This window comes from Numida meleagris, chromosome 19, assembly GCF_002078875.1.
Source record: "Numida meleagris isolate 19003 breed g44 Domestic line chromosome 19, NumMel1.0, whole genome shotgun sequence".
In the NCBI taxonomy this organism is placed as follows: Eukaryota; Metazoa; Chordata; class Aves; order Galliformes; family Numididae; genus Numida; species Numida meleagris.
The window spans coordinates 2719040-2735814 of NC_034427.1; the positions used below are offsets into that span (position 1 = coordinate 2719040).

The 16775-nt window shown below is 38.8% G+C and overlaps 1 protein-coding gene and 1 long non-coding RNA gene across 10 annotated transcripts in view; one reads left to right on the plus strand and one right to left on the minus strand.

Annotated features, from left to right (window-relative positions):
- Positions 1–16775, plus strand: part of PTPRT (protein tyrosine phosphatase, receptor type T) — a 333510-nt gene that overhangs the window by 4571 nt on the left and 312164 nt on the right. The window contains exon 1 of one of the 9 annotated variants that reach the window (XM_021416240.1): positions 3140–3212. The exons of the other annotated variants lie outside the window; for them this stretch is intronic. Coding sequence (XP_021271915.1) covers positions 3155–3212 — 58 coding nt within the window. The 5' untranslated portion in view covers positions 3140–3154. Of the gene's footprint in view, positions 1–3139; positions 3213–16775 lie in introns of those variants that run through there. 9 annotated transcript variants of the gene reach the window in all.
- LOC110407975 lies at positions 889–15247 on the minus strand. The gene is made up of 2 exons (XR_002444113.1): positions 13891–15247; positions 889–1093 (listed from the first exon to the last, which is right to left on the minus strand). It is a non-coding gene; the product is annotated as an uncharacterized LOC110407975 (long non-coding RNA).

The following is a 16775-nucleotide window of genomic DNA, read 5'->3' on the forward strand; positions in this document are numbered from 1 at the left end:
ATGTTAGCAGAAAGCAGTCGGCACACACCAGCTGAAGGTCTGGCCCCATCTTCCTGACTGCTAATTTCCCTTCATCTGTACAAACTGGCACTTAGTGTAAGTGCTAGTTTACTTTGTACGTGTATGCGTGTATACACACAGTTATCTATCTGTAAAGATGCACAAGATCACTGCTGTTTTGTGCTGAATCAAAGTGGATATCCTCTTTGTCTAAGAAACGAATTTAGATGAGCTTAAAGATGAGTGAAATGTTTAGAAGAAATTAGAGCATTCAGAATTAGCACTGTAGCATTTGTGTGTTACTTAGCAAGTGCAGGTTGCTTAGCTTTCCTCACTTATTCCACAAAAATTCCACCAATTTTCCACAAATTCACAATTTCCGCAAAGAAACAAGACCCATTATCAGTCAATGGTATTTGCATGCTAGAAATGGATGCACTGTTATCTATGTGTAACTCACAGTTTGGATGCTGCAAATAGTTGTGGAAAATGCCACGAATACATAATGTTACAGGTTTTCTTGTGTGTATTTCTCTGTAAGGCTTTTCAAACAGCAGATAAGTAGCGTTGCACCATGGATTCAGTAGCATGCATGTACTGCAGTTACACTTTTGCTGTTTACAATTGAGCTAAAGCATTTGAACTGTTTCATGGTGCTTCAGAAGACAAAGTAGGTTAGTACCAAGTGACTGCCCACTACCCTGTCGTTTGAAACCCTAATGGCAAGTGCAACGCTGTGGTGACGGGTTCACTCTTCAGAGGTGCAGTCAGCATTTGACCTATAATCTGTCCTCACACGGATTTGGAGGAGGGCTCTGAGCTGAATCCTCATAATGGTAGACATTTTGAGGTAACGGTAAGGTTAAGGCACAAACATATTCTGAGTACTTCCTTATGTGAGTCCATATTGCGTGGCACAATGAAATGAATGTAGCTTGAGAGATGTTTGGTGTTTGAATCTCATTGCTTCCCTTGAACGTGTAGCAGATTTTTACTTTTTTCTTGCAGCAGAGATAAGGGATAGGGACTCTTCTCTCATCTAATTGGGCGTGTACTTTTGTTCCAGTAGCTGGAGGGCTCACTAAGCTTCTCACTGAAAGAACAGAAGGGTTATCATCATTAGCACTGCTTCACGAAATAACCATTTAGCAACTGAACATCATAGGCATGATGTATATCTGAATACCAGATGGCTAAATTCTACTTGGACTCCACTGAACTGAGTGAAGTTTTATGTTACTCTAATAGGCCAAATGCTTTCCTGTGTCACCTTCTTTGCAGTGAGTGGCACCGTGAATTTAGTGTGAATGAATAATTGTGGAACAGCTTTCCTTGAGGAAGATGATAAGCTCTCCTTCTATGCCCACAGTGAAGAGCAACAGGATTGTTCAGTTTCATTCAGAGAGGACTGATGTGCACTTAGGGTTAACCTCTCCAAAGAACAGAGAAGCTCTGTACACAGGTCAGGCATTTGTCTTTTTTTTTTTCTTCAAGGCTAGAACATACACCGACATGAGTTAGACTCAGCATTTTTAAGTTTGAAAGGCAGTGCAGTAAAATTAACATTTTCCTGTGTCTGAGTGGATTAATACTTGCTTACAAGAAAATAAACAAACTTGTTAAAGGAATAAATTAAAATCCGACTGTGTATGTGATGAATCATGATCCAATTTTGTCTGAGAGGGGAGAAGGAAAATTGGCTCAGCTGTCTGCGTATTGTTTCTCCAAAAAATATTTTTTGTAGGGGAAATTACTAAGAATGAGTCAAATATGTTTGTCCCCAATCTTTGACTTCCACAGAAGTAAATAGATTAGTCTGGGGACTGAGTAATGAACTCAAAGTAATTTCTCAGCTTTTAAGGTCTGAACAGAAAGGGATCTGTGGAGACTTTCCACGATGCATTTTAATTTTGCTCTTTACCATCTCACTTCGTGTCTGTATTTTGGGATTGGCTTTTATAGTAGCAATTGTAAATAATTCTTCTCAATTTTCAGAATTTCATCACTAATTTACACTGACTTGAGTTTTAGGGGATGGTTTACTTATTTTTCCTGATATTATTTTAGGTAAACATACGTAAGAATGCTTAGACCTGGGAAAATGCATGATTTTAGTACTATTTGTGAATACAGCTTTGAGATGGACATAGCCTTGTAAACAACTAGAGGGAACTTATTTTGAACTGCACCTTTTAAATTGCTCACTTTTATGCTATCTATCAGGTCTCCCCAAAAGCCATTACTGTAGCTGATTCTTTAATAGAAGCTTGAAGCCCAGTATTAGTATTTAGCTTTCCCTCAGAGAAATGTATTGTCATCCATATTTTTTTATTATCTCTGGTCTAGGTTATCTGTAAGTAAATCATACCTGCATTAGTATACAATTTGCTCTTCAGCCAAGGAAAACTAGCAGTGAAGACCATGAGCAATTGCTTCTGTTGCACACAATTGCTTTCAGAAGGATAACTCTAAGCAATTAGCCTTGAGGGTGATTCTTACCAAATATTTGATTTCTGTCTTGTGTGCCTGTATTCTGACAGCAAGTAGATTTCTTCTCTGGGTAGACCTACTGACTTTGGGTGGATCCTTAATAGCAATTAATTATTTGAACTAAGTACTTGTGAAATTACAGACTTGTAAATTAACAATCTTGCACTTAAAAAATAAGCATAAGTTAGTCAACTATTCTGTGATGTTATATGCAGGAGAAGTTGATTTAATTAAGAACGTTTACCTCTCCAGAGGCTCCCTTCTGAAGGAAATTACATCTTGGTTATTAATGTTTTGTCATTCGTATTATAAATGTGAAATAGAACTTCTCCTTATGCACCAATGTGAGAGGTCAGCAGAAGCATGATTCCATGTAGATGGCACTTGGGTACTGCAATCTTGCTTAACAAGGGAGCGTAGTCTTCTCTGAACATGCACAGCATAAAGAAACATGAAAGAAGACAGAAAGAATGACTTCTAGGAAGGCCTTTTAATGACCCTGATGGGATCATGTTGGGAATGCATGTAGTTACTGCACCTTGATGTGTTAAATGGTACATTTGAGCTGTTGCCAGTCTATTTCTGATCCTTTTCAGTGGAAGCATTCAGAAGTGGGACTGTTTGTGAGTGTCAGGACCTTCCCATTATCACCATTAGAGAGACCATGACACTTCTAAAGCACTGCGTAACATCATTCTGCAGCACACTAGGAGGAAGGACAAGTAAGCCATCGTTGTACGTGTTTATCTTCCATGGTTTCAGGCATATTCATTTTTCTCAGAACCTGTTGACTCTAGCAGGACTGATGCTTTTCAGCATCCTAGATTAGGAAAAATGCAGACTATTAGGGCATGCTGTCCAGATGCCAAGAGGTTGTTGTTTGAGAGCCAAGTTACGGCATTGTATAACTGAAGTAATGGAAAAACATTTCTAATTTAAAACTTGATAATGTTAGAGAGTTGGAGAGGTAATAAGAATATATGTTTCTTTTCATGTTAGGTTTCTTCCCAGTACATAAAGACTTTATCTAGTTTAAATGCCACAGAAGTTTATATGGTTGCACTGAAATAAGGCTAGCATACAAAACAAGTTTTGTAATCCTGTGACTAAGATCTTCTGTTTTAAATAGTTATTTCTATGGAAATTCTATAACAAGGGGAAGATAGATAAGTTTATACTCCTTCACTCCTATTCAAAGATTCAGAGAAAGAAAAGAAGCATGCTGTAGGAAGAACAGGAGATGAGCAAGATGCATAGGTAGGAGGAGGCTTGGGGAAGGTCTTCCTGGTGAAGCTGCTGTAGTAAAATTGTTAAATATGAAAGTAGAGGCTACTAAGGAACAGAGGAAGAACAATGACTAAGGTCATCTCGAGATGGAAAACCTAAAAGGGAAGAAGTCTGAGAGAAGAATGACCTGAGCAGTCTGTACAGGTAGTTGGCCAAAGTCAAGATAGATCAGATTTGGAAAAAGGATAAGGTTAGGAATGAGGAGTGAACACTGAAAGAAAAGGATTTACAAAAGGAAACGTTGAGGAAACAGTAGGCAAAATTACAGCTCAGAAGTGATCCAAGAAAGCAACAGAGGAAAAGTTTAGAGGCATTCAGAGCAGAAGCTGATCAAAATGCAGGCAAGGCAAAAAGTATAGTCAAGGTTCAGTCTGTCGTCTGCTTTAATAGCAGAGTCTTGGCAAGTCTCTGTGAATGTTCAGCTCTTTGCAGTTGCTTAACACCAAGTCAGTGGAATTTTCCTGAAGTCCTTTAAATTCAGTGGAAACTGGATATAATCACTTACGGGTACTGTATGTTGTGATGATTGTCTGACTAATGCAGTACTTTTCCTGTTTTATTTCTTCCCAGTGAACTCATCTTTCTGGTTTTATTATTTTTTTTTTTTCACTTCTATCACAGAACCAGACTCAGCATCTGAGCACAAAGCTATGCTGCAGTATCTAAGATTCCAGTGTCATTAATTATTTAACTTTACCACAGGCCTAATTTGTTGCTTAGTGAAATAAGTGGAAGTCTTTCCACCAACTTCAAAATAAATAGGATGAGATTTCATAATAGGCAGAGTACACAGTCTAGACTTTTAAATACTTCTTTAAGTACTACAGTAAGTACTTTAAGTACTTAAGTAAGTACTATAATACTTTTAAGCACTTAAAAGGATACAGGTTGTTTGGATTGAATGGTGATCCATCAGTGATCCTGCTGAGAACTGTGGCTACTAAGAATCCTAAGTCATTTTTTATTCTTAGGAGGTACCAGCATTTGCCGTTCCCAGTGTTAGATATTTAGTGCATGTAACTCTACGCGTCAAAAAAAAAAGTCTGTTTTCCTGAAAGCCGTTTGTGTGTACAAAAAGAAGCTGATAGCAACAGTTCTCACATATTCTCCTGGGGAAAAATAATGTATGCATCTCCTGCATTAGGCAATCCACCCTCTTCCATATCATTCACCTCCTTCACCATTTAAGGAGTGGAAACTGTTGTGGTTGTATTCCTTTGAGATGAAAGTTGTAATACTACAAATTATCACTTGTTTTCAGTATTGACTAGAAAAATAAATGCAATTTATGCTTTTAAATGTAGAAAATTAAGCAAAATAAAGCAATTTCATATGTTTGAGGATCTTTTCAAATGAAAAGCTGCATTCACTGAATTCTCATCAGTCCCTTTTCTCACTGTCATGTTTCATGATGTGAACTCCGAATTGAATGAGCAGCTGCAACAGAATGGTACCAGTCAAGTCACAGGGAATTCACAGGAAGCTGAGACATTTCAGGCAGTGATACAGGCCCTTTGGGGCCCTCATTTACCTTGAGAAATGGTTGACTTTTAGCATAATGTCTTCAATACAGCTCACAAATAGAGAGGTGTCAGGCCCTTATTTGCAGTACTTATATTTAATACCTAAGAGTCAGCCTTGTACCAACAGAACACAGACTCTTACTATCACTATAAGGGGGTTTTATTTCTAATTGTGGAAACAGATTTTTCTCCTGGTCTTCCCCTTCAGTTTTACTTACAGTGCAAACATGAGAGTTAATTTGAAGGAAATGGCAGAGTTGATCTTAAGGGTGTTTTAAGGAAAGCAGAATAGGAAATGAATGACACAGCTCAGGTGCCTAAAACCCTTCTTGGTTCACCTGAAATAAGGCTATTCTTACCATTAAAGATCTGACTACATCCCTTTGATCTTTCAAACTGCCATCTATTGCAACCTATGGATGTTGGCTGAGCCATTTACAGTCTCAACTGATGCATTTGTCCAATCTGGCAGCCATGCCTCTGTGCACACCACAGCAGGAGCTGTGGGCAGAAGCATGCTGAAAGAACAAGTCTAGTGGCAATAAGCGGCCTGCTCTCCTCAAGATCTTGGAACAGCAGATCTGATTAATTTGAAGATGTTTTAGAACAAATGCTTTATGTACTGAGAGTATACTTGGTGCTTCCTTTTTTTAAAATTTATTTTTACACCATGTGTAACTTTAGCACCCAAGATAGTAACTCTTTGAAGAGTATTATTAACATTTTCATAGGATAACTTAGTGGTGTTTTTTCACAAGTCACTGTGCCCCGTGAACTGGGGCTCAGTTATTTGTCATTCAGTTACCACATGAAAAGAGGAGTTCCTTTTCACTTCATCCATCTCTTTAAAATGCATGGGAGAGGTGTTTTTTACTTTTTTTTTTGTATTATTTTTCCAATGCCATCTTCTTTTAATCTGTACCAATTACAGTGGTGAAGATTGAGGTTGAAGAATCTTGGCAGTAAAGCTGAAGTCGCCTTCTCCCTCACGCCAAGCCAAACGAAGATCTAATCAAGCTACGAAAACTTAAATTAACTTCTTGGTAAACTTTATGCAGTCTAGGGTGATTGAGTGAAGGTGCACTGCAGACATCATTATGTGCTCTCATGGCCAATCTTACTACTCCATCTGACCATAGCAGACAAATATCTTTTGCCCTTTCCATTTTATAGGTTTAAGTTGTTTAGTAATATAGGGAATATTAAAAAGAGGAATCATAACCAGATCGTGTTTTAGCTTAGTTCTCATTAGCTGTTCATCTAGAACAGATTGCATAGGACAATCTTCTGGAGTGTGTCTAATTGCTGCAACATGGTAATTTAATGGGAACACATTTTTATAAGCTTGTTTAACTGCATCTGTGCCAACTGACCTCACAGCTTGGTGTGCAGTGATGCAACTCTAGAAACTAGCATTTAAATGTAGGATCTTCTTTGTATGGCCCCTTTTGAAATTCATTTGCTGTTATGCCTTTTCTTGTATGGCATCTAGCATCACTGCAGTATCTGAACTCAAACTGTTTATCTTCCATCCCATTAAACATCCACAAACATTTGTTCTTCAAGATAGCTTTTAACTCCAAACAATCTTATCCCATACATTTTCCCTTCCATTTCCTTATGTTGTGAGCTTCTCTTTTCATGAAATGTACTTGTTCTGTGTCATAGTTTGTCTAGGAACTAAGTTTTCTTGTTCTCAGGAGTGTTTTAACATGGCAGCAAACAAAGCAGCTCTCAGAACTCTGTAGTCTTGCAGCTCATTCCAGAAAATACACCATTTCTGTGCATCTATCTCAAGACCTTGTGTCTGTTTCTATTTTTCCCGTGTTCCCTTCTTCTTTGACCTCATCTCTCAGGCTTTCCTGTCACTTGCAGCCTCAAGTACAGTGGGGCTCACCTGTTTCTTTTCTGTTGCCAGGAAAACAAGGCATGTGCATTCTGTTGCAGCTTAGCTGGATTGGTACAGAAAGCAGCTTAGCTGAATTGGTGCTGGAAGCATCCCTCAGCCCTTTACCCTTTAAGTGAGAAACAGGATTTCAAAAGCTAATTTGCTTGTTTTCATAGCACGATCTTAATTCTACAAGGGAGAATAGATGATCTAATCTAATTTAATTTTGCTCTTTGAGAAGAAGGGAGATCACTTGGCCAGCTGCTGCTCTGAGCAAACATGGAGCATGTAGGCTACAAGATAAGCTTTGAACTCTATCAAGTCTCTCGGCAGTATATGCTAATGTGCGCTGCTGGGAGATTTCTGAAACTTTTTCTTCTGATTGTATTAATTAGTGTGCTGCTCCAAACCAACAAAGCAGTTGGAATGAGCTGTAACTCTGTAAAATAAGTAAGTGCTGTTACACACAGGGCTTCCTCTGTCCCTGATGCTTTAGTGTTTTGGCAGGGTGGACTATGAAGATGTATATTTGGCCTGATTTGTGAAATCACAGTACTTCCATCCACTTCATCTCTTTTTAAAACTATAAGCATATTTTTGCACTTTAATCTTTTCCATTCAAGCTGTTCATTTGTTAGAAGAGGAAAAAGTGTGTACGCCACTCCTGCATTTGAAGAGGAGCCCTTTTCTCCACAAATACTGGAATATTTAATACAAGGTAATGCTCTCCGAGCATCAGTAGCAATACTAAATTTCTCTCTACACTGTGACAAACTCCCTCAAAAACCAAGCCCCCTACAATTCAGGGCCTCAGAGTTCCTAAACTAATCTCCAAGGTGGATTTATTGTTTGTTGTAATCAAACATTTTTCAGGTGGATTAAGTTTGCCAGTACTGGCTGTTAGGATAAATCTTCATGTCTAATGCTATTTTAAAAAAAAAAAAGAAAAAAGTAAAAGACACACAAAAAAAAAATCAACATTCTGCCACCTTTCTGCTGCAAGAGAGGAGAAAAGATCCTCAAGGCTTTCCACTAACTGGAGTTTTCCATTTCTGCTCCTATTCCTATTCTGCAGCAACAGTGTAAGGTCTGGCGTGCTGTGAAATCAATAGAGATGTACTACAGTGTGCATGGTGTTGGCTGAGGTGTGTTTTAGCCATGTGGGTTTTTTGAGAGTCATTGTATCTATTTGGAAAAAAAAAAAAAAAAAAAAGGAGCTTTTTAATGATTACCTCCTTCCATGCAGTCTGTGCAGTTGACAAAGACATGACTTCATTCCAAAAAAATAGAGCAAACCAAGGCTTGGAATATGGGAGAGAATTCCTGTAACTTAAATGTACAGCAGAAGTCCATGATGGTACCAAGAAATGAGTTAGGGTTATAGCGCTTGGGAAATTACATTGCTTACCACGTACAGCAGCTTGAATAAGACACATGATGAGAACCAATAGTCTGTGAGATAACGGGGGGGAATGTCATACCATGCAGTGCATTAAAGTTGTGTACCCATGTGGGGAATTTATTACTGTATGAAGTTGTGAACTTTCTCTGTTTCACTGTAGACTGGATTTTCTTCTGTTTTCACAACCATTTCTTCATAAGAGCAGTCTGTTGGGATGAAACTTTTTTTTTCCCCCTTCCATGATCTTTAAGACGTTCTTTCATGTGTGTGCTCTCAATCAAATAACTGCCTCTCTCATTGCATGTGAGATCCTGACAAGCGTAGGTTCTGACTACAGCTTCACATCTAGCCTGGCCTATTGCTGACCTTGAAATAGCAGAAGTCTGCAGGTTTTAACTTATACTTAGTCCCCTTAAACATCTCCGTAAATGAAGAGATAAAAATGTTTAGCTAAAATCACGATATTGTTACAAAGACAAGTGCGATCTGCTTATAAACTTAATTGGATCTAAGCACAGTTCTGAGAGAGCCTTCTCAATACCTCTACTGAAGAATTGTTTAGTCTTTCATGTTCTATCCAACTTGCTCCTTAGCTTTCTGTTTCCCATTTTCTGATAAATACTGCTTAAAAACTCACCAACAACCTCACTCTGAAATAGAGATCATACCTTCCATAGTAAAAATAAAGCACTGCATCAATTCTTTTGTAAGGACTCTCTTCAGCCTACATCTTTATGGGGGCAAAGTAGCCACCGACATTGTTATCTGAAATTAACTCTTTCCTCACATTGAAATTAACCTAATGATTCTCCCATGCTACTTCAACTAAAGGAATGTGACCAGCACTGGGCTTCCTTGGTCACACTTACAGCCTTTTTTTCCCCCAGCATTTCAGATATCAGAGTTAATCCTCCCACCTGCATTTCCTGAATACTTTTTTATTATTCCAAAAGTAAAAGCAATAAATAATTTAATTTATTATAAATATATTTAAAGCTGTCTTAAGTTCAGATAGGAAATCTAAGAAGCATGCCTTGGGGCATATCTGTACAATATAATAGCCCATCCAGAATTCACCTGGCTATGACAAATTGTTTCTACAGGCATGAATGCAGTGTCTTTTATGCATGTACTCACATACATCTGCTTAAACTTGAGAAAATGATAAAAACCTATCAACTTTAGAACCTATTCAATACTTTACATAATAAGTACTTACAGGGCATCGACTATGTTTTTTCATTCAGTTAACCTACGCTTACTCCTGGAAAGGTGTTGCCAATGTAGATGTCTATTTGTTTGATTAAGGAGGTGTCACCCTTTCCTTTTGTACCTTGCTCACAAGGCGCAGTTGGACCACAGCTGAGCTTTCTTGTGCATCTACAATAGGAATGTCATTCTGCAGTAGAACGATTACAGAGCTTATAGAATGTGGACCCAATCTGCAATTAAATGTTTTTTGTCTGCCATCACGTCATGCTGCAGCTTGAGATCCAAGCACCAATCTACATTTTTCCTCCCTATTTACATCACCACAAATTATAATTTTTTTTGCCAACCGATTATGTTCTCAAAAATATATATATTCTTTCTGGCCTTCAGATGTCTAATTGAAAGTTTGCTACAAAAACTGTTACCCTGGACAGTGTAGTAAATTCTATGTGTTTGTTTACTTTTATTTATATTGTTAAGGCAATAAATCAGTAGGGAGGTGGCTGCTGTTGTACTGTTGCTGAAATGAAATCCAAAAATCCCTATACAGAAATGATGTAATCATTTCATACCAACACAACTGCTGCTGTGCTAAGAAAAGAATTCATCAGTCTGGGTAGGCACATTGGCTAATTAGTTCAGGTGCATAGCAGAATTCAGCTAACTTTTCAGTAGCTGGATGTGTGGGGTAACAGTGATTGGACAGTTTAGTGCAGAATCAAAGAAAATGGTTCCTGCTCCGCTGCAGAGTAAGCCATGTTTTCCTTAGTCTTCTCACCGCAACTTTACGTAACAGTTCAAAGCACTGAACTCTAAAAACTCTGTAAATGAGAACTTAAAACGTAAAGTAAAAATAGGCGGATGGTGGTACAGCCATAACAGTGATCTGTCAACATTGCAGTAGTGCAATCTTACTGAATTTCTGCCAGGAGTGTAGATTAGAAGCCATTCTGTTTTAAAAGCTTCGGCTAAGATAATTAATTGCATTTATTTTCAAGGTGATGTCGTGCTTATTTGTGGGAATGAGCAATAGAGAATTAAAAAAATGGAAATTTCATCAGTGATTACAAAAGCGATAGTGATTTACTAATTGCCTTTTGCTGTTTCCTGACAGTTTGCATCTCTTATAAGCGAAACAATCTGCCTCAAGTCACTGAAAACATTTGTGTGTTGAGAGATTAGGATAAATATACCACAAGGAATTGTTTAGTTGTAAATTTGTTCTTGTCTGTTGTGGGGAACTAGATTTGCCTCCTGTCTTCTGTGGAAAGTGTAAGCATTTACCCTGTAACCCTCAAAGTGTGCTCAGAAGACCTTCAGCAAGATTCCAGCAGAACAGAATGTAGCCGGGAGCAAAATTCTCCTGCCAGATGTGGTGGAATAGAGCCCTGTCAATTTCTTTGCTCTCGTGGTTGTGGCTCTGGGAAATTCTCAAAAGCAGTGGTTGACATCAGTTAAATAAAGACTGCAAACTGAGGCAGGTTCTGCATGTGTCCCCCTGTTTCTGCCTTGTCAAAACTGGGTCTCCCACAAACTAAGTGAATAGAATGGGGCTTGGTCATCTCACTCAGCTTGGTGATGCCTAGAAGGGCAGCAGATTACCCACTGGGATGACTCCTGATTACTTCATTTCTTTGCTACCATGAAATTTCATTGTGCAGTCACTTGTCCTAGGTACCGTATATAATCTGCTCGCAGGTGTATATGCTAAGATTGTGAAGAAGCAGATGTTTACCTTGAAATTAAGGGTTATAAGCATTTATGGGACGGATTTCTCTTGTATGAACATAAATGCAGCTGGATCTCTCACCTATGTCCTCCTCCAGCCCAAAGCTAGCAAACTGGCCTAAGTTTTACAAGGCAAATTCTAAAAGGAAAAGGCTTCAGCATCAGCAAACCGTGAGAACAGATGTGATGGGACATTCAGGAACGCTTCTTAAAGCCTTTTTCCCTCCATAGCCCTGTGTGCTTGAGCTGGGAGCGGGAAGGGGGATGCAGTTACATGACTGTAACCACACTGTGTGAGCAGTGCTGATCCAGGGCAGTATTTTCTGCAATTTTCCTTCCCTGTGCTCTGGTATATCCTTGCTGGCAGCATGTGGATAGCACATTAATCAATATAATGAGATTTGTGTGATTCTGTTGAGTTCTGTAGGAAAACATATTGAATGTAGATTGAATCATGGAAATGAAGGCTCAGACAAATGTCTGACATATGCGTTTCTTCAGGCATTTCAAAGTTTTATATGCAAATGGAAGAGGTGCTGATTTTGTGACCCTTGTGAATTGGCAGATCTAGATCCACAAACTCACGGATTCGGTGAGGCAGAGACCCTGCTGCTGCCATCAGTAACTCAGTTCCTGAGTGTTTAACAAAGTACAACAGGAGCCTCTAAAAAATACCAGTAGATAAACAGAAAGTATCAGAAGCTGAATAAAAAATTACGGAATGAACAATGTACCAAAAAAGGTCAGACTACACTTGGTGATTCTCTGAGGCTTAAATCATTTCCCTGTAGCCAATTCTATTTGTGAATAAATAAATAAATACCTTGTACTGCAAATCGCTTACTTCTGTAGTAAAACCACATTCATAGGTTTTTGGTATGAGGCTGTTTGTTTCTTTTTTTTCCTCTTGAAATAGTTTTTTTTCTAATTAAAACTAATGTAAACGTGCAGATGAGCTTAAAATTAGTAAGATGCTATATGAAGCTGCCCTGGATAACCAGTGGGCAAGTCTACCTTTCTCACCGTTCGAAGAACAGTTCTATGTTTGATGTGTGCTGATTTTGAAATTATCCTGCAGTACTTTGCAATCTGAAACAAATGAAAATCACCAGAGACTATTGTGTGGCAGATCCCATAAACAGCAGGTCCGTACAACAAGTGTGTAGTGTGATGAGATAGGATTAATTCATGGAGGAAGCAGAGAGCCTCCTTTAAGGAATGCTTTCTGGAAAATCAAAAAACCCAACCAACCAACCAGACCCGCAGCCTTTGTGCACAGCGTGTGGTTACTTTCATGTACAGAGCTGGGCTGTGTGAGCAGGGAGAGGGTCCTGTGCCTGGAAGGACAGCCTGGACAGAGATACCTCTTTGGATGCTGTATGTGAACTGAACCTGGCCTGCTAGTGATGTTTATTAAGTTGCAAGCCTGTGGAATGGCTTCCAGAAAAGCCAGGCAGTGCTATCTCTAAACTAAAAAGGGACATATTGATGGAAGCTGGCTCAGTTTGTAAATTTGCTTCATTTTCCCTTTGTTCCTTGGCTATTGTTCTTGAGGAGCAGGAGGGAGTGAAATGGAAGTAGTACTCTGGTTCTCTGTTACAAGCTTGTGCATTGCCCGTGTCACCTTAAGTGGCGGAAGAAATCTGGAACTACTTAGGACACCCACTAAACTCTGTATTCAGCACTTACTTGTTTTAATCCCAGCAGTTGCTAGTTGCATTTAAAGCCCCTGAGCCCTGTTGAGTTAACTGTTGTGACTGTCACCCGGTTGTTTTTCTTTCCTGCTCAAATGAGATGTCTCCCCTGAAAATAACATGAGTCTCACATGCAGAAAGCACAGCTTTCAAATGTGAAACCAGATGGCAATTATCCTGAATTAGTCTCTCATTTGCAATACTCTCATTTTTTTGAGGTCTCTTTTTTTCTTCTTAAAAACAAAACAACAGCAACAAAAACAACAGCAAAAGCAACCCCTCAGCCACTTGTGATTATTTTTGTTTGGTATTTAAAGACTTGTTCACTTTTAATTGGTTGCCAAAGTCATGTACTGTTTCTTGTACATGGAAAGGCAGTAGAATCCATCTGGGGACAGGACTTGTACTATGACATTCAATGGCAAGGACGTACAGGAGGGACGTGGTTTGTTTCTAATCTATATGGAACAGTAAACATCGAGTACTTAACTGGAGAATACATGTTTGTTCATTTGGACAATCTACATTATTTCCCTCTAAATACCATGTTGGCTATATACCGTATTTCTCTGCTTTTGGAGCTTCTGTTTTCTAAATTACATTTAGAGCTATAATATGGAATACAAGCAGAAGGCAGGAGACTCCCTGTAAGCTTATTTAACTTACTTATGTAGACTGAAGATGGACTTGTGGAGACTCTAGCTCTGAAAATGGCCATCAGAAAGCTTTGATCTCTCTCCCGCCTTCAGACAGGACATACTGTTCCAGTAGTAAATCTGAAGATACAAAACAATTTTATTTTAATTTCATAGTAATTTAAAACAAAATTGTTTTTTGAGCAATGAGAAGAGTAATTTAGAATTTTGAAATATAAGTACTGATTTCTGACACGCGGGCTGCTCTGAAAGTAATGCCTCCTATTTTATGATGCTGGCGCACAACATCAGAGGCAGATGTTTATGGCAGTTGAGGTTGAATCTTCCCACCAATATCCCATTTAATTTTGTTGCCATAGGACAGATGGTAGTGGCGAGGCAGTCTGATAGAATGGCATCTAACATGGGAGTGCGTATGAAGTAAAGGTTTGGAGTTGAATTCTTCCATGTAGAAAAAATGTCATCCACTGACATTCATCGACACTTGCTGAAAGTGTATGGAAACCAAACCAGTTCATGTTGGCACAGGGGAGTGGTGGGGGGTGCAATTCACCAGTTGCGACGGCGATGTGAAGGACAAGCCACGTTCTGGACAGCCATGCATGGTTGTCACGCCACAAAATGAAGAGTGTTTCCATCAGCTCACCTGTGTGAATTAGCAACCTGGGAACTGTGTATGGAGCTGAATACCAGCTTCAGTGCATTGGAAATGATGGTGGCTGTGTTGAAATATTGCAGAGTTTGTGCCAAGTGGGTCCCACAAATGCTCACACAGGAACAGAAAGAACACCACATGCAAGTTTGTCAGGACGTGTTGAACCACTCCAAGGATGAAGGTGACAGTGTCCTGGCTCGCATCATTATCGGTGACAAGATGTGGCATCACCGCTACAAGCCGGAGTCAAAAAGGCGGTCTGGGGAGTAGAGGTATGAATTCCCCATCAAAGACAAAGTTCAAGATGCAGCCCTCAGTGGATAAAGAGATGTACATTGTCCTTTGGAATAGGAAAGGGGGGATTCTTCTCGATTTCCTGGAACATGGACAAACCATCAACTCTGACCATTACATCATAACGCTGACTAAGCTGAAAGCTTGAACTTCCAGAGTCCTGCCAGAGAATAAGACAACTTTACTTTTGCAACAAGATAACACCAGGCCAGTTTATAGACCGTGGAACACATTGCCCATCTTGGCTGGACTGCCCTACCATACCCACCGTATTGTCAGAATTTGGCACCTTCTGACTTCCATCTCTTCAGGCTGATGAAAGATGGGCTGCATGGGCAACATTTTTCTCGCAACGATGCCATCGTAGCAGCTGTGAACTGGTGGGTCACCTCTGCTGGTGCAGACTTTTACAAGCATGGCATGCAGGCTCTTTCTTGTCTGTTGCTGGTGAAAATGCATAGCTAATGACTCTTGGAAAAGAGTGCTTTGTAGTTGAGAATTTACTCTAACAAATAGTGTTATTGTGCTCTTTGTATCTGCTTTTGTTTCCTTGGAAATAAATAGGAGGCATTACTTTTGGTGCAGCCTATAAAAAGTCTCAGGTACCCATATAATTTATTTGCAACAAAGTAATCTCAGACAGATCAGGTTAAGTTAAGACAGCTACTGCTCCCACAAAATCATTCTGCCCTTGGTATTTACTGTGTGACCATCTGGGGGCTTGGAATGCAAAGTGAAACATAATCAACAAGGATTGTTTCATTCCAGTGTGTTTAGGATTACTTTTCCAGTGCATAAAACACACAAATATTCCGATGTACATTCTGACTTAGAAAAAAGCAAACAAACATGTATTCCAATGCAGAATATGCTGAATATGATAAATAGCTTTAGTTAGTACTTGGAGGCAGTTTGAATTTTTTCTTTATCAGCTGAAAAATCTCACAGAAATTTGCAGAGTGTTCAAGAAATTCAGGTACTTAAATCCCACTCTCACATATAACTCAGTGTTTTGAAATGTAAATCCTACTGGTGTCTTAAATATATATATATATACGAAGTAATACTTCATATGAATATATATATATATGAAGTACTTCAGAGAGCGTTACCTATAAAGTATTTGCAGCCATAGACTGTTCTAAGTATGTGCAATAAGATACCCCATACTTCTACCATAATTCCTAATCATATTGTAAGAGCCCACAGACAGGTTTCCTGTATCACAATCAATGCATTTATAACAGGATCAAAATGTTAAAAGATACAGATGAAAATTTTCAAACAGGAGCGTAGAAGCTGTGGAAAGACTCTACTCATCTTCCAAACTCTGTCCTTCTGATCCAGATGTAAAGTGAGATATTAAATGCAAGAAGAAATGAGTTGTTGAACTGAATCTTGAATCTTGAATCTGGACTGAGTAGGCAACGCAAAAAGTGTTTCTAGTTCCTGCATAAGGCTAGAGATAAAAGGATAATGACCATAGAAGGAGGAGAGGGAACTGCATCAGCCTCTGGAATGAAGGTTGATGTTTATGTACACTAAAGAAACTATTATTATTCTATAGAAATATCCATGGAGGAGGAATCCACTGAAGATCTGCAGTTAGTATGTGAGCTGGGATTAAGTATGTATTTTAGGTCTTTGTAGTATGTGAAGTTGTCAAAATGATAAGTCTTAGAACTGGTCTATGGAATCTTTTGACATATGAAAATCTGTTGATTTTGAATGTTGAAAATACAATACAAGAATGTTGAAAATACAAACTTTGTAAAAAGCATATTTATAATCAAAAGAAGAAAAAAGGATCAGAGTTTGTTCCTGCCAAGAGATTAGGACAATAATTGATTTGTGATTTCTGGACAAATGTAAGGAAATGAAACACAAAAAGCTGAAAAACAGGAGTGTAAGTACACACACACAAAGGCAGTAATAGAAAAAAATGA